The sequence below is a fragment of the Schistocerca nitens genome, chromosome 6 (assembly GCF_023898315.1).
Source record: "Schistocerca nitens isolate TAMUIC-IGC-003100 chromosome 6, iqSchNite1.1, whole genome shotgun sequence".
NCBI classification, from domain to species: domain Eukaryota; kingdom Metazoa; phylum Arthropoda; class Insecta; order Orthoptera; family Acrididae; genus Schistocerca; species Schistocerca nitens.
Genome location: NC_064619.1, coordinates 355,424,372 through 355,442,853, shown reverse-complemented (window position 1 = coordinate 355,442,853; position 18,482 = coordinate 355,424,372). Strand labels below are relative to the sequence as shown.

Below are 18,482 nucleotides of genomic sequence, written 5' to 3'. Positions count from 1 at the left end.
TAAATTTACACGCAGAAACTGTAGAAACTACATTATGAAAGCACAGCCGGCCGAAGTGGCCGTGCGGTTCTAGGCGCTACTGTCTGAAACCGCGCGACCGCTACAGTCGCAAGTTCGAATTCTGCCTCGGGCATGGATGTATGTGGTGTCCTTAGGTTAGTTAGGTTTAACTAGTTCTAAGTTCTAGGGGACTGATGACCTCAGATGTTAAGTCCCATAGTGCTCAGAGCCATTTGAACCATCAAAGCACACACATGTTATATTAAAATTCGCTCCTGGTTAGGACTCGTAAATGTTACAAAAGTGGTTACTTCCCTGTTGCTGCGTCTGTCTCGGTCGGCTACTCCTGCCTGACCTCTTTCAAATTGAACAGTAAAGAGCGGAAATGATAGTCCTACAGGAAGTAGCAGTGTGGATGTGGGTGTAGAAGTAGATAGAGAAATATGAAGGTAGATCCAAGCAGAGGATTTTAGCATATTAGCTGAACTTTTTCCCAAACATCCTCATCTTAACCCGCTCTCCTTTCACTTGCTACCTGGTAAATTGGAAATTTGTGATAAGTTCCTGTGGGACAAAACTGCTACGGTCATCGGTCCCTAGGCTTACCAACTACTTGATCTAAATTAAACTAACTTACGCTGAGGACAACACACACACCCATGCCCGAGGGGGCACGCAAACGTCCGACGGGGGGAGCCGCGCGAACTGTGACAAGGCGCCGCAGACCGCGTGGCTACTCCGAGCGGCAACGCTATCAGGTGATACAACGGTGGAATGAATTTCTTGAAAACATAGACTATGGATAAATATATAGATTACTGGACACCAGTGCTAGGCTTGCTGCTACGTCACTGGACCAATACCATGAGCGCTGGCCCATATTAGCCACTTGTAGAGCGGTACCGGTGCTGACCTGCGACGCTGCCTCCAGAGGTCTCCACGGGAGACGAGCAGTCCCTCGCCGGTGAAGGGCCGCAGCACGTCCATCATGTAGTCGTCGCGGTTGACGTGCGGCCCGCCGCTCAGCACGGCGCGCGCGTGTTCCGGGTCGGCCAGCAGCACGCAGAGGCGCGGGCCCACCCACAGCCTGCAACAGGAGGGCGGCGGCCGTCCCCAGTCAACACTGCGTCAACGATACAGAGCTCTGGGTTTAACGTGAAGTCAGCAACGATGTCATCATAGGCGACACTATGTCTCAGCTTGATTGACGACATCGGAAACAGTAGCATATGACAACTTTCTGCGTTCAGGAAATAAAAGTTGTATAAAAATTTACGGAAGCCTTGTAGAGACCTGAGCCACCATCTCATTGGTACTTGAACAGTAATAACGTTTACTTCATAGATCCCCATACCTCGATTAAAGAGCGTGTCTCTTGCTGTTCCTCAAATACACTCCTGGAAATGGAAAAAAGAACACATTGACACCGGTGTGTCAGACCCACCATACTTGCTCCGGACACTGCGAGAGGGCTGTACAAGCAATGATCACACGCACGGCACAGCGGACACACCAGGAACCGCGGTGTTGGCCGTCGAATGGCGCTAGCTGCGCAGCATTTGTGCACCGCCGCCGTCAGTGTCAGCCAGTTTGCCGTGGCATACGGAGCTCCATCGCAGTCTTTAACACTGGTAGCATGCCGCGACAGCGTGGACGTGAACCGTATGTGCAGTTGACGGACTTTGAGCGAGGGCGTATAGTGGGCATGCGGGAGGCCGGGTGGACGTACCGCCGAATTGCTCAACACGTGGGGCGTGAGGTCTCCACAGTACATCGATGTTGTCGCCAGTGGTCGGCGGAAGGTGCACGTGCCCGTCGACCTGGGGCCGGACCGCAGCGACGCACGGATGCACGCCAAGACCGTAGGATCCTACGCAGTGCCGTAGGGGACCGCACCGCCACTTCCCAGCAAATTAGGGACACTGTTGCTCCTGGGGTATCGGCGAGGACCATTCGCAACCGTCTCCATGAAGCTGGGCTACGGTCCCGCACACCGTTAGGCCGTCTTCCGCTCACGCCCCAACATCGTGCAGCCCGCCTCCAGTGGTGTCGCGACAGGCGTGAATGGAGGGACGAATGGAGACGTGTCGTCTTCAGCGATGAGAGTCGCTTCTGCCTTGGTGCCAATGATGGTCGTATGCGTGTTTGGCGCCGTGCAGGTGAGCGCCACAATCAGGACTGCATACGACCGAGGCACACAGGGCCAACACCCGGCATCATGGTGTGGGGAGCGATCTCCTACACTGGCCGTACACCACTGGTGATCGTCGAGGGGACACTGAATAGTGCACGGTACATCCAAACCGTCATCGAACCCATCGTTCTACCATTCCTAGACCGGCAAGGGAACTTGCTGTTCCAACAGGACAATGCACGTCCGTATGTATCCCGTGCCACCCAACGTGCTCTAGAAGGTGTAAGTCAACTACCCTGGCCAGCAAGATCTCCGGATCTGTCCCCCATTGAGCATGTTTGGGACTGGATGAAGCGTCGTCTCACGCGGTCTGCACGTCCAGCACGAACGCTGGTCCAACTGAGGCGCCAGGTGGAAATAGCATGGCAAGCCGTTACACAGGACTACATCCAGCATCTCTACAATCGTCTCCATGGGAGAATAGCAGCCTGCATTGCTGCGAAAGGTGGATATACACTGTACTAGTGCCGACATTGTGCATGCTCTGTTGCCTGTGTCTATGTGCCTGTGGTTCTGTCAGTGTGATCATGTGATGTATCTGACCGCAGGAATGTGTCAATAAAGTTTCCCCTTCCTGGGACAATGAATTCACGGTGTTCTTATTTCAATTTCCAGGAGTGTATTTGTTTTCTAGCTCATTAAGTTAGGGCAACTTGGAAACCTTCTCCACGAACTGGCAAGTACGACATAGCCAACGTGATGTAAATAATCTGTGTGGTATTTTCGGGTAACGACAGTAGTGTTAAACTCTTTGCTCAATTTGCCTTTCTTATTCCTGTCGATATGTAACTTCTGACTACAGGTGACTAATCATTTCATCTGCTCATTATACGTATCGTGATATATAACCCAAGTAATCGCGGAAATCGTATCTACTGTTTGCTGAACTATGATACATTCTTCTTCTTGAGTTTACTCAGTGAGTGCCAGCGATATTTATATCCATCGGGTGCCTCTGTTTCAATAGTTTACTACTTACATTCAGTGTAAATAGTTTCAAATTTTGTTGTCTTCGCCTTGCCTTTACAAAAATTTTTTGGTGTATCTCTTATATAAATAAACGTTTCAGTGACGATTGATGTATTGAAATCCAATCCTGGACTCTGTCATGTGGCGGGACAGGGAAGGCAAGCACTAAGCTGATGCTCTGCAGGAATAACTGAGCATAGCATCGCTGACTCAGTCGTAGTACTGACGGAGAGTGAATTAAACATAATTGAACCACGTAATCTGGTAATATGTCACAGGGGTTAATGAACGCGTCCGTAAAGAATAAGTAACATGACAAATACATAAAGTATTTTCAGAGACAACTGGGCTCATAGGTAACGAAGAGATTGAACACACTATGACAAATAATGTGTGACGATTATTTTCAAAACCAAACAAAGTCATATCTGAGGAATCACGAAATCGAGAAAGATCAAAGAAACACTGAGAACTCAAGTAGATTAATGCACTATGAATGTACCAAATGATGGGCTAGATGTGGCTCGGGGAAAAGGAGAAATAGAGATTCATGTATAACAGGTCCCTGCTGCATACGCACAAACCACAAATACTTTCCATTGCTGTCAGTGTTTATTTTGTGTCTGTATCAGATTCGCAATACTAACACTAATAAAATAGGAAACAAACTACTTTCGACCATAAATAGTGATTATTATTCCAATACACGAAGCATTGTTTCTATACGTGCCGTCTCTGTCAGGATACATGAAAGGAATCAATCGTGATTAAAATGTTCAGTCATAAGTGCTAGGAATAGAAATATTAGAATACCCAAGAAATGAATGTTACTCACACAACAAAATTTGAAAGTGTTCACACTGATTTAAAGTAGCAAAATTTTCATATGGATGATCAAACAGCTGACTTGTTCACCGGAGACAGTGTTATTTCTCCAACTAAGTAAGTTTCGATGTCTTCACGACAAAAATGATAAAAGATCTCGAAACTGGTTTTATTTCTAGGTATTAGAGAAGAGAAATAGGCTTTTTGCTACACGGACTAAGAAACAGCAAATGAAACCTGTAAACATCTCACGAAGAAAGATTGTCCTGAGAGAAATCAGACTAGACTGACGTGTTGAATAGTGTACCAGCAACAAATTGGTCTGCTAGGAGTTTCCGGACCCATAAGGGCGTCGAAACCGTTGATGTTAGTGTGGAACCATCGAGAAGACGAAGTACTGAACCTCAGGATGTGGTTACAGCTTCATAATGACCGCCATCTCCTCACCGTGACTGCAATGTACTATAACGAAACAGGCCCTATATCGTATATTCGAATACTGTTTTTTGAGCTCAAATGTCTGGAAATGAAAACTTTAGGGTCAGAAATACATAGTAAATTACTATCTTAGACATTTCTGTTCATTAACTACATCATGTTCTCCAGTGTCGCTAGCAATAAAATGTTTATGGAACATAGATTTTACAACCATGTTTGCTACTAACTACACACCTAAAGAAATTATCTTCAGAACTAATTTACTTCTGGCTAATACTTGATTTTCTTTGGGAATGATCACTTAGCGTATAAAAATGCACCCATTTTAATTAGTCAGTTGAACTGACACATAACCTGATATATGATTAGATGTAAAGTTAATGTACTTACGAAACGTTATTACCATTCGATAACTCATATGTCAGTGAAAATCTTAAAGCACCGAGTAAACACAATGCCATTTAGATAATGTGAAAACTTTTGAGCTGTGATAAAGCTCAAGTATTAATTGGGTAAACTGTGTCCCAGATCCAACTTAGAAACACATTTAATTCACATAAATCTAGTACTAACATTGCGATTGGATTTCTAAAACACTAAAATAATATTACAAAATTGAAAAATCATGTTCAGAAAAAATGCAATACTGCATTGTAATGTTGTTTGAGTATCAACAAAATCTACCCTGATTAAACTATTTTGGCTGTTGGAAATAGGAATGCTAAAAAGTATCTAGATCATACACGGAAGTAGTGATATTAGCTTAAAGCTAACAACATCTTTTTTTTATTTACTCTACACTTAAACGATTATCAGTGACTCTCATAAAACAGTTCATGTGTTAAAACTGTACTGACTTTGTAATGCTGCGACATGTTTGGCAACGAAAAACTGAGCTGCACTTGCATATCAAATCTTCTACGGGAAATAGTCATTTTCTAAATTCAACGTTTGCCGAAGTATTGCTCAATGTTAGCACCTACAGTTAAGTTTTAATGTGTATAATAAGTAAGTGGGCTCAGAAGCAACAATAAACCATGAAGATTACTTAAAGTAACGGCCTTTCCTCAATTTTCTTTGATTTGTTTGTAAAAATCCATTATCTAAAATATCAGCCGAGTTGGTACTACGAATCTGGAGATGCTGTCTACACGTTTTCCACCTCTAAGAGATCATCAAGGACAAAGCTAAGGATATTGTGCCCCTAGTTTCCATATGTATAAATGAATTTGTAATGCTGAACTCAGGCGCATGCAAATTCCAGTGAAATTAAGAGGGCAGGTAACAATAGGGACTGTGTTGGACGGAATCAATGAGAGTGGACTTCGATGAGCCGACAATTCCTCAGTCTACCGTGTACTATCCAGGAGACAAGTATGTCTCTGACCAGACATCCGTTGTGGAAACACCACATACACCCATGACTGAAATGGACAAGTAGACAGCATTGTTTACGTGCTGAATGGCAAAATGTTTTTATTTGGCTGAATATTCTCGAGTGTATCCTACAGTTGTAAGAAAACACGGATTATGAGCTACCGTGGCGACAGCAATCTGGTATCGTGCACTTGTGAGTAGCATATGGCAAATTGCCACGTGTAACGGCTTATTAGATGTAGAATTTAACTTATGTCCAGGAAGTCAGTCAGCTACTCCACACCGCCAAGTGCTGCAGCAGATATGGAGCTATACAAGACGATGTGCTGACTTCCCAACAGCAGGACTTTAGAAAGTCTTACATCTGTCTTCTGAAGCCATATTTATACAAATCTCAACCAGATGTCCTAAGATATATACACAGCCTAACTGTATTAAACAACTCTAGCAGGGCAATTTATAGCCCTATGTGGCGGAGAATGTGTATCTTTTCTTTGAAACATGATCGGCGCCACTACTTCGTTTTCTAACACTTTTGCTCAAAATGTAGACCACTGATGTAGTCGGTTGACAAATTATTCACCAGGCACTAACGATGTTTCTTGTACTACAGGTATTTGATCGCTAGGAACTACGGCCTCCGTAAATTGAGAGAAGGACATAATTACCACAAGCCTGTCTGACTAGAATAGCTACTTTATTTAGTTCCACTGAATGAGCTTACCTGAAAACATGTCCAGACTGCGTTTGATCCTGTGTCACAACTGGCGCATGTGATGTTTTCACACCTTAACGAATTTTCAAACAGATTATCAACTGTCCTTTATTGATAATAATGTATATGTTATCGAGGGCTATTACCTTATTACAGCACGAGCGGTCACAGAATGGAAACCACAATGATAATCAGATGAAGTTTTCCACAGGTGAGTTGTACAGTGTCTCTTGTAGACCTATACCCGTAGATCACATCATATCTTTGTTTTCAGTTGTGAGCGCAAAGTGAACCCATGAAGGTACCTGGAAGATAGTGTCTCCCGTCAAGTATGAGTGCTTGCTGAGAGATTTCGCTTGATTCCATGCTACCCCACATAACGTAACTGTCATAATTTCCTTCTTCATGATAATTCTCGGGCGCACACTGCAGTGTCAGTGAAGATACTCCTGCAGCGGTTTCGATGTCACGTTTCTGATCACCATCGAACCTGAGCCTGGTTCCTTCACTGTTACGTTTCTGCTCATATGTATCGCTGTCTATAATGACAACATTTTTGCACAGACAAAGGCCTGCAGACCAACGTAAGGATTTGGTGGAACTCACAAGTGGCTGCCTTCTATGACGAGGATATCGGAAAGTTGGCACAACGCTACGTCAAATCACATTGAAGTGGAGTCGGGGTGGTTACTATGTGGAATACAAACGAATAATAGAAACTAACATGCAGCTAACTATTTTAAATAAAACATTTTTCATTTTCACTGTGGTTTACATTTTGTGACCGATCAGATCTTAACAAGCGAATAGCCCTCGTATTTAATCTCATACTGTATGGATATCTCAGTCCCATGTATATTTCTTGGTCGTTACGTTTTCACTCTTAATAAGTGCATGAGGTGATAGATGAAGGTAATGTTATTTCTAACGATATGTTTATGAAACAGAGATAAACTCGTGGAAATGGAAAAAAGAACACATTGACACCGGTGTGTCAGACCCACCATACTTGCTCCGGACACTGCGAGAGGGCTGTACAAGCAATGATCACACGCACGGCACAGCGGACACACCAGGAACCGCGGTGTTGGCCGTCAAATGGCGCTAGCTGCGCAGCATTTGTGCACCGCCGCCGTCAGTGTCAGCCAGTTTGCCGTGGCATACGGAGCTCCATCGCAGTCTTTAACACTGGTAGCATGCCGCGACAGCGTGGACGTGAACCGTATGTGCAGTTGACGGACTTTGAGCGAGGGCGTATAGTGGGCATGCGGGAGGCCGGGTGGACGTACCGCCGAATTGCTCAACACGTGGGGCGTGAGGTCTCCACAGTACATCGATGTTGTCGCCAGTGGTCGGCGGAAGGTGCATGTGCCCGTCGACCTGGGACCGGACCGCAGCGACGCACGGATGCACGCCAAGACCGTAGGATCCTACGCAGTGCCGTAGGGGACCGCACCGCCACTTCCCAGCAAATTAGGGACACTGTTGCTCCTGGGGTATCGGCGAGGACCATTCGCAACCGTCTACATGAAGCTGGGCTACGGTCCCGCACACCGTTAGGCCGTCTTCCGCTCACGCCCCAACATCGTGCAGCCCGCCTCCAGTGGTGTCGCGACAGGCGTGAATGGAGGGACGAATGGAGACGTGTCGTCTTCAGCGATGAGAGTCGCTTCTGCCTTGGTGCCAATGATGGTCGTATGCGTGTTTGGCGCCGTGCAGGTGAGCGCCACAATCAGGACTGCATACGACCGAGGCACACAGGGCCAACACCCGGCATCATGGTGTGGGGAGCGATCTCCTACACTGGCCGTACACCACTGGTGATCGTCGAGGGGACACTGAATAGTGCACGGTACATCCAAACCGTCATCGAACCCATCGTTCTACCATTCCTAGACCGGCAAGGGAACTTGCTGTTCCAACAGGACAATGCACGTCCACATGTATCCCGTGCCACCCAACGTGCTCTAGAAGGTGTAAGTCAACTACCCTGGCCAGCAAGATCTCCGGATCTGTGCCCCATTGAGCATGTTTGGGACTGGATGAAGCGTCGTCTCACGCGGTCTGCACGTCCAGCACGAACGCTGGTCCAACTGAGGCGCCAGGTGGAAATGGCATGGCAAGCCGTTCCACAGGACTACATCCAGCATCTCTACGATCGTCTCCATGGGAGAATAGCAGCCTGCATTGCTGCGAAAGGTGGATATACACTGTACTAGTGCCGACATTGTGCATGCTCTGTTGCCTGTGTCTATGTGCCTGTGGTTCTGTCAGTGTGATCATGTGATGTATCTGACCCCAGGAATGTGTCAATAAAGTTTCCCCTTCCTGGGACAATGAATTCACGGTGTTCTTATTTCAATTTGCAGGAGTGTATAATGGTTGGTTGAAATGGCTCTGAGCACTATGGGACTTAACATCGGTGGTCATCAGTCCCCTAGAACTTAGAACTACTTAAACCTAACTAACCTAAGGAAATCACACATATCCATGCCCGAGGCAGGATATAATGAATTATAGTATAAAGAGGCGTGTATAAAATCCGGAGTCAGACTGGTGAAACGACTCTTTGGGTACAAATAGACGTATTCAAGCCACTCAGTCGTTCTCAAAACTTCTGTGCGCTGACTGACGACGCCAAGATGGAGGAAAAGGGAAAAAAAGTTATGTGGGACTGACGGGAATGCTAGAAGAGATACGTAATGAAAGAGATGTTTTAAATAATGGGCAAGTGAATGCACGCACTGGGTCTAGAACTAATGGCCTCACTGCTGGTCAGTATGGCGACAAGTGCCAATTGGAATAGATTGGTACGATCATAATACTTTGAATTAATTAATGGATGCTTCAAACATAATTAAGTACATTAATATACGTGAGGGCCACTAAATAGTAAGTTGTTGTCGTGGTCTTAGGTCCGAAGACAGGTTTGATGCAGCTCCCCATGCTACTCATTCATGTGCAGGCCTCTTCATCTCTGAATAACTACTGCAACCTACATTCCACTGAATCTGCTTACTGTATTAATTTCTTGGTCTTCTTCTACGATTTTTGTCCCACACGCTTCCCCCCAGTACTAAATTGGTGATCCATTGATGTCTCAGAATGTGTCCTACCAACGGATCCCTTCTTTTGGTCAGGTTGTACCAGAAATTTCTCTTCTTCCAAATTCTATTCAGTATCTCCTCATTAGTTACGTGATCTACTCATCTAATCTTCAGCATTATTCTGTAGCACCACATTTCAAAAGCTGCTATTCTCTTCTTGTCTAAACTATTTTTCGCACTTCCATATATTGCAACACTCCATACAAATACTTTCACAAAACACTTCTTGTACTCGATGTTAACAAATTTCTCTTCTGCAGAAACGCTTTCCTTGCCAGAGCCAGTCTCCATTTTATATCCTCTCTGCTTCGACCATAATCAGTAATTTTGCCCTCCAAATAACAAACCTCACCCTCAACTTTGTCTCATCTGATTCGCTCATTATCACCTGATTTAATTCGGCTACATTCCATTGTCGTCGTTTTGCTTTTGTTGATGTTTATCTCATATCCTGCTTTGAAGAAACTGTCCCTACCGTTAAACTGCTCTTCCAGATCCTTTGCTGTCTCTGATAGAATTAAAATATCATCAGCAAACCTCAAAGATTTTATTTCTTCTCCTTGGACTTTAATTGCTGCTCCAAATTTGTCTTTTGTTTCCTTTACTGCTTGCTCAATATACAGATTGAATAACATTAGGGATAGGCTAAAGCCCTGTCTCACTCCCTTCTCAAACACTGGTTGCCTTTCGTGCCCCTCGACTCTTATAACTGCCCTCCGGTTTCTGTACATATTGTAAATAGCCTTTTGATTCCTGTATTTTACCTTCGCCACCATTAGAATTTTAAAGAGAGTATTCCTGTCAACATTGTCAAAAGCTTTCTCTAAGTCTACAAATGCTATAAACGAAGGTTTGACTTTTCTTAACCTATCTTCTAAGATAAGTCGTAGGGTCAGTATTGCCTCACATGCTGCTACATTTCTCCAGAATCCAAACTGATCTTCTCCGTGGTCGGATTCTACGAATTTTTCCATTCTTCTGTAAATGATTTGTGTTAGTATTTTTCAGCCGTGACTTCTTGAATTTTCACACCTGTCATCACCTGCTTTTTTTGGGGGTTGGAATTATTATATTCTTCTTGAATTGTGAGGGTATTTCGTCTGTTTCTTACAACGTGCTCACCAGATGGAAGGGTTTTGTCATCGCTGGCTCCCCCAAGGCTATCAGTAACTCTAATGGAATGTTATCTACTCTCGGGGACTTGTTTCTACTTAGGTCAAATTCTTCACCCAGTATTACATCTCCCTTCTCATTTTCCTCTACGTTCTCTTCCATTTCCATAATATTGCCCTCTAGTGCGTCTCCTTTATATCATCATCATCATCAGTTATCTTCTATATTAGCAGGTCCTTTGTCTCTCCATTTTCTGCGATCCATTGCTTCCTTCTTAAGGCTGCTGTATGTCGTACCGCCCATCATGCCATCCTGTGTCTGGAATCTCTTCCTTCCTCTCCTCCTTTTCCCTTCTACACAACCTTCTAAGACTGTTTTTATCAGTCTGTCATTCTTTCTTAATAAATGCCCAATCCAATTTCTTTTTCTTCTTTTTATTACATCTAGTAACTGTCTTTTCTCTTCCACTCTTCTCAGTACCTCTTCATTTTTTACTCTGTCCATCCAACTTATTCTTTCCATCCTCCGCCATGTCCAGATCTCACAAGCCTCCAGCCTTTCTCTGTCTTTCTTTCTCATAGTCCATGTTTCAGCGCCATATAGAAGAAAACACCATACAAGACATTTTATGAGTCTCTTCCTGAGTTCTCTATCCAGACCGCTGCAGAAAATTCTCCTTTTCTTATAAAACGCCTCTTTTCCTATTGCTATCCTTGTTTTAATTTCTGTGGTGCACTTCCAGTCGGTGTCTATCCTGCATCCAAGATAGTTAAAATTTTGCACGTGTTCTATTATTTCTCCATTCAGCATTATTTTTATTTCCTTATTTCCTCCTAGTGCCAATACTTTGTTTTATTTGTGTTAACTTTCAGTCTATATTTTTTCCGTTATTTTCAATGGTGTCCACCAAATTCGGTAATTCTTTTTCCCCTGTGGCTAGAAGGACCATGTAATCAGCAAACCTCAAACACCCTACTCTTCTTCGTCCAATTTCTACGCCTTTGTCATCTAATGAGCATCGGTCAATCATATTTTCCAAGTAGAGCTTGAAAAGAGTAGGTGATAGACAGTATCCTTGTCTTACTCCTATTGCTAGTCCGATCCAGTTTCCACTTTCTCCTCTCACTTTAACTGAGACTTTTTGATTAAGTTATAATGAGTTTACAAGTCTTCTGGTTTTCCAGTCCACTCTCTTTTCCCTCATTATAGTCACCAGCTTGTCCCAAACCACATTGTCACATTGTCCTCAGGGAGTCACACCTACTGATACGTGGCTGACGACCACGGGGCCCCGAGCTGGGTCCTGGCATTGGTTCCACTTACTTATGCCAGGCTCCTCACTTTTATCTTTGCTACCTGGCCACCCTCGGACAGCTCTTGTTCTTTTCCGACCCTGAAGCTATTGGGTTTCGAGGGCTAGTGGTCTTTCATTTTCCAACTTATACTTCTCATGCAGCCGGCCGCGGCGGCCTCGCGGTTCTAGGCGCGCAGTCCGGAACCGTGCGACTGCTACGGTCGCAGGTTCGAATCCTGCCTCGGGCATGGGTGTGTGTGATGTCCTTAGGTTAGTTAGGTTTAAGTAGTTCTAAGTTCTAGGGGACTAATGACCACAGTAGTTGAGTCCCATAGTGCTCAGAGCCATTTGAACCATTTGAACTTCTCATGCAGCGTCTGACCCGGAGCGTGCGGCTGCAAAAGGCGTCTGTACCCCATGTTAGGGGCGGCCTCCGGAACTGCGGAAGGCAACGGAATGCCACCGCAGATTATCTTCCCTGCACAATGCAGTCTCCTCCCTTGTATAGACCCTCTATATACTCCTTGCACCTTTCTGCTCTCCCTTCTTTGCATAGGACTGATTTTCCAACTCAACTGTTGATATTCATACAGGTGGTTCTCTTTTCTCCAAAGATCTCTTTACGTTTGCTGAAGGCAGTATCTATCTTACCCCTAGTGATATAAGCTTCTACATCGTTAAATTTGTCCTCTAGGCATTCCTGATTAGCCACTTGGCACTTAGTGTTAGTCTCAGTTTGCATTTTTATATTTTCTCCTTTCATCGATAAAGTTAAATATCTTACATTACCCAAGGATTTGTATTAGCCCTCGTCTTTTCATATACCTGATCCTCTGCTCAAAGTAAGCTAAGATTAATAATTGACTATGTGATAATAGGGCAGAAGACAAGTTTGATGTAAATGGCGTGAGAGATTTAATGGGGTCCCGAATGTGTATCAGACCATTAACTACTAATTTCAAGAATTTACTTTTCCTTTGAATGGAAAGAAGTAGTAGATGAAGAGTCTTCGGAGGTCCAATATAATATGTTAAGTTTTCACTAAGATTCAACATACTTACCCTATCAGCTTAGATTGGCTGTCATGGCATCATATATCGAGGATGACACTGTAGAGAACAGGTATTTATTAGTTAAGCCAATGATACTTGAGATAAAATTTTAATCTCTGGGAGAGATAACAAGTTTGGGATATTATATGAGGAATTGACGGGGGAGTGAGTATGTAGAGAAATCGGTGAAGATGATAAAGGAAGCGTATAGCAGATGGCTGAGAACTTGGCTTGACAAAGAACGTAATACGTATGAAACAAAGGACTAAATCTACAAATGATGCACGTGATAAAGTTAAAGCGGATGTAGAAGAAAACTTTACTGACAAAAGAGCAAGCATGACATGGAAGATGCAGAAGACGATGAGAGCTGAAAACAAAGAAAGTGCTGGGATTACTTTAATATGGTGGACGAGTAGGTAAAGTATTGAGGTGCCTTACCTGTTTTGAGGAGAGGTATCAAAATGGCCGATATCCACGAGGTAAAAAAGTGGCCTTATTCTATATCAAATTGAAACAGTCGAGGAGGATTTTCTTTGACGCAGCTGTCCTGAATCCGCTAAGCATGCTTCACTGGATCTGGCCGTGACTGGGTGTAGTTACACGAGCCTCAGACAGTGTGGAATTCAGATCTCATGTGGCTAAGGGGCAGTTATGAGACTCAGAAATGTTGGACCTGCAGTCCACGTTGCTCCTCTCTGAAGCCGCATGGTAGGGGATGAACGCCGGATCCCGGCTGGTTTTAGCAGTTTTCATTAAAGAATACTTCGGCATCGTCTGAGCGATGTCGCTCTTTGATGACACAGTCACTACAGGACTGTTGCGATTGGTAACGACCCTATTAACGGGAAGGATCTTGATGGATTCCGATTCCTCTGTAGAAGAACAAATGGAAAGGTTGATCGAGTCCAGGAACGATTGCCACGACCTTTTCTAGCATTCCTCGATTATACATCGAAACGTACCTCTTACGATTTGAAAGGCTGCTATGTTTTCCACTCAAGTGCGGCATTTAAACGGTCGCAGAGCCGCACGCTTGACCCTTAGTGCTCAACGGCAATCATCAGTCCACCAATGGATAGGTTGCTTCTGAAGATGATTGGAGACTTCAGTGACATGGTGGGTCACTCATGTTCCATCCGCTCCAGGATGCTGTCAGGGTGTTCAAACACACCCAGGTTTCTGAATAACATCCAGTTGGCTTAACTGACCATCCATCGTGGCTGCGCCGTTCTATGGAGGTCTCTGTCAAGGAGGTGAATCCAGAGTGAGATGCGGACACTGCAATGGTCGTCAGTGACTTCCTGGCTACTTGAATGAAGATCATCGTAATTTCCAAGTGTGCAGAATCTGCGCAGGCTGCAAAGCAGAAAGAGAGTTTGATAGCTGAGGGTAGCCCAGTAGCAATACAGAAATGAGTGAGAGTGTTGACAGTACAGAGCTAATGAGACGTCATGAGGTTCTGTAAAAGCCGACAACGAGGGCAAGTAGATGTCGAGTACCACAATACATGACGTGCACTGAAGTTACCCAGTTGGATAAATGGCCTCGGATGTTGTTCTGTAAAATCTGAGAGAGTCTCAGAATCTGTCACATCAAACAATGAACATCTAATACACGTGAAATTAAACTGCAACTGCTTGCAGCTCAGTAGCCAAAGGGAAGAGCAGAAGAGTGGCTCATGTTATTAACAAACAGCACAACCTCCATCAGCCATTCTCCTAATTAGCTCATCCTTGGGATGGAGGGTATAGTTTCATAGTACAGGGGCATAAGACGCTTTAAAATGCAGTCCCTGTAAACAAAAGCACCGAAGGCATTCCTTTGCTAGGAGTTTCAGTTCCTCTACATGTGTCCTCAACCCATTAATTCTTCTTTGTAGTATGAGAGAACTTTATCATGGCGGTCACTTTCTCACCCTCTCTTTGCGACAGGGATGAGAGGCCACAATGGGAGGAGACTCATTTTTGAGATGAGTGCCGCCCCCCCCCCTCCCCACCATCAATATTAAGGTCCATCAGTTCAGAATGTGATCTTTGAAAGGCGTCGAGTAAAAGGAGGTCGACATCATAGGACTGATTGCATCCCGTCTCTGTCAGCGAGTGACGATTTGCTTTTGAATTTTTGGCCTGCAGAGCAGTGGCAGTGCTAGACAGTGGACCAGGCTGAATCTTGAGAGCAATCACGGCCTTTTCTTATCTTCTGGAGAGAGTTACGGTGTTCAAAATAACTGCAGCAGCAGAAGTGCATTCACAAACACACATACTGTGCTGACACTAGCAACATCCGTTTGTGTAGTAGCTTCGATCCCATAAACAGACTTTTTAAGAGATGATACAAATGTAGCGAACATCGGGGCAGCATGGCCTTATATTTTCTTAGCCTTAACATACGAGATGCGCTCCATAGTTTTAAACTCTGCCATCTTCTGCCCTTCAAGATATATGCTGCAGCCTCTACTCCGGAGAGGGTGGTCCCAGTAGCAGTGAACGCACTTCATGGGAGATGAATAATCGACGCCTTCGTAGGTACCCTAAACATATAAGCCAGAAGTGGCTCCTCCGTTACCTCCTACGGTGGTGTTCCCAGCGCTGGCATTTAAAAGAGCATATTGGTTTGAGGACATAGGACCGCATAATTTAACGAAGAAAACCCTCCTTACAGAGAGCGGAGGCGCAGTGGTTCGCATACTGGACGACGGTTCAAACGCATGTCGGCCAGACTGATTTAGGTTTTCTGTGATTTCCATAAATCGATTCAGGCAAATGCCAGAATGTTTCCTTTGAAAGGTTATTGGCAACTTCCTTCCCCATCCTTCCCCAATCCGATGCGATCGATGACCTCGCTGTTTGGTCACCTCCCTCGAATCAGCCAACCTACCAAACCTGCCTTCACGTGCTTTGGGAAATTTCAGCTCTTGAAGGTAAGGATAAAGTAGTCGGATTTTAGCATATCCGCATTCACCCCATTCCTGGTATTTTGCATGTCGAGTATACCTCCTTGAGCCTACTTATCTTTCACCCCGTCTTTGGGAATGTCCACCAGATCGCTGCATATCAGAATACATTTGCTGTATTGTGTAGTTCAGTTTTAATGGCTTTAGCTTTTTGCAGGTTTTTCCCTTGTTGGGAGCGAGACGTTTCGACCAAAAGCGTCCCATCACACAGTTGCTTGACAGATTTAAACGTATCTGCTAAGCTCACTAAACCCTTCTGAATGTAAATGGCCGAAACTTTCTCAGAGATTCCCTCCATTCTTTCATAAATAATACAGTCTGCCTTGCACATGCGTCCTGTCACTATTTGCTGAACTAACCAGAACAAGCCCACAACCGGGAGGACTCGTCAAATGAGTCCTCTTGAGCGACTGGATGTTAGTACCTACCAGCGGTCCATCCATTTCGCTGGGAGAGGAAATTTCAAGGGGTCCATCTTGGTATTACGAGCAGCTGGCAAAATAAGGGACAATTTAGACAGAGCCACATATGACTCAGCCAGTCTTATACAAATGAGGTGCGGCTTTTTCCCCAGATGTTTCCCGCTAACAGTTATTCTGCTATAGGAATGCTGCATATCGGTATGAAGCACATACTGAGATTGAGGGTTTCCTTATAGAGCTATTTACCATTCTCAGGATCTGGCCGGTTAAACCGAGATCCCCATTCCCTGGGACCCACATGATGGTTGCTAAAGCATGTCCAGAATTTACGGCAGAAGAGGACTGGCAGCACTTACCAGTACGCGGCTCAGGAACCGAAGGTCACCAAGCCCTCACCCAGCCAATGAATACTGAGCCTTAATCACTTGTTCAACATAATCCAATAACATTATATCTCTATAACATTTTGCCTTAAATCTCTGTCTCGTTCCATGGAAGTTATTCCCAAATTCCTTTAAACAGGCCATATCATTCTTCCTTCCTTTATTTAGTCTTTTATGTATATTCACCATAGGGCAGATAAATTTGTTAACTTATTAATCTTCTTAATTCTCAGTACTATTCAGTAGCTCCACATGGCCAACGCTTCGTTCTCTTCTTTTACCATTCTCTGCCGTTCAGGATTTGGTTTTATGTAGTGCTGCACTCTGGATATAAACTATCCGATCAAAAGCATCCGTACACCCCTATGTAATGCGGTGTTGATCAGATATCACGATAGGCAGACGCACCAATATTTATGGAGGTGTTGTCAGCAGGAAAACAGTAATAGGAGAATGGCTCTACCAGGAGACCACACTGACTTCAGACCTGGACTAGTCATTTCACCAGCGACATTTCAACTGTTCTAAAGCGGTCCTGTCGACTGTCGGTGGTGTCATTGTGATGTGGAAATGCAAAGGAACAAACACAACTAAATCAAGACCACGCAGACATCACGTAATAACAGACAGGGAATACTAAGCACTGTGTAGCAGGGCTGAAAAAAATCTTATGATATCATCATAACGAAGAACTCGTACGTTCGAAAGTGGTACCTGTAGTCCAGCTATGACACTGACTGCGCGTAGGGAGATAAAATGACGGAGTACAATCGTCAAGCGGTTTCACATACCGCACTCACATCTATAGTCAAAGCTAAGTGAGATTTTAAGTGATGGAAAGAATAACGGCACTGGGCAGTGGATGACTGGAAAGCCGGCCGAAGTGGCCGTGCGGTTAAAGGCGCTGCAGTCTGGAACCGCAAGACCACTACGGTCGCAGGTTCGAATCCTGCCTCGGGCATGGATGTTTGTGATGTCCTTAGGTTAGTTAGGTTTAACTAGTTCTAAGTTCTAGGGGACTAATGACCTCAGCAGTTGAGTCCCATAGTGCTCAGAGCCATTTTTTTTTTATGACTGGAAACGAGTAATTTGGGATAGTGAATCACCCTTCACCCTGTGTAAATTCTATGGAAGGGCCTGGTTTTGGCAAATGAATGCAGAACAATAACTGCCATCATGGTAGTGCCAACAATGACATACGAAGGACGTGGTGTTACGGTAAGGGGTGTTTCCCGAGGTTAGGGTTTGGTCTTCTCATTTTGCTTACGGTAACGCTAAATGCAGAAGGTTATGAATACGGTTTACAACGTAGTGTACTGCATGCAGTAGAGAAACGATGCGAAGACGTTGCTTGTCTTTATCAGCATGACAATGCATCATTTCATTCAGCATTATCTGTGAGGCAATAGTATGGGGAAATCAACATTTGGTAACTGCCTGGCCAGCCGTGAGGCCTAAAATGAACTCTATAGAGCACGTTTGGGATGAGTTAGGCGTCGACTTCATTCCACAGCTCAACGTCCAACATCACTCTCTTCTCTGGTTTCAGCTCTAGAGGGAAAACGTGCTACCATTCCTCCGCAGACATTCAGACATTACATTGAAAGTGTCCCCAGCAGAATTCAAGTCGCCCTAAA

At 44.6% G+C, this 18,482-nt stretch overlaps 1 protein-coding gene across 1 annotated transcript in view; it reads right to left on the bottom strand.

Moving 5' to 3' along the window:
• The window catches only part of LOC126262432 (cytochrome P450 4V2-like), a 142,949-nt gene that overhangs the window by 110,649 nt on the left and 13,818 nt on the right, over positions 1-18,482 (bottom strand). The window contains exon 2 of the mRNA XM_049959073.1: positions 914-1,087. Within this exon, the coding sequence (XP_049815030.1) occupies positions 914-1,087 (174 nt within the window). The remainder of the gene's footprint in view (positions 1-913; positions 1,088-18,482) is intronic.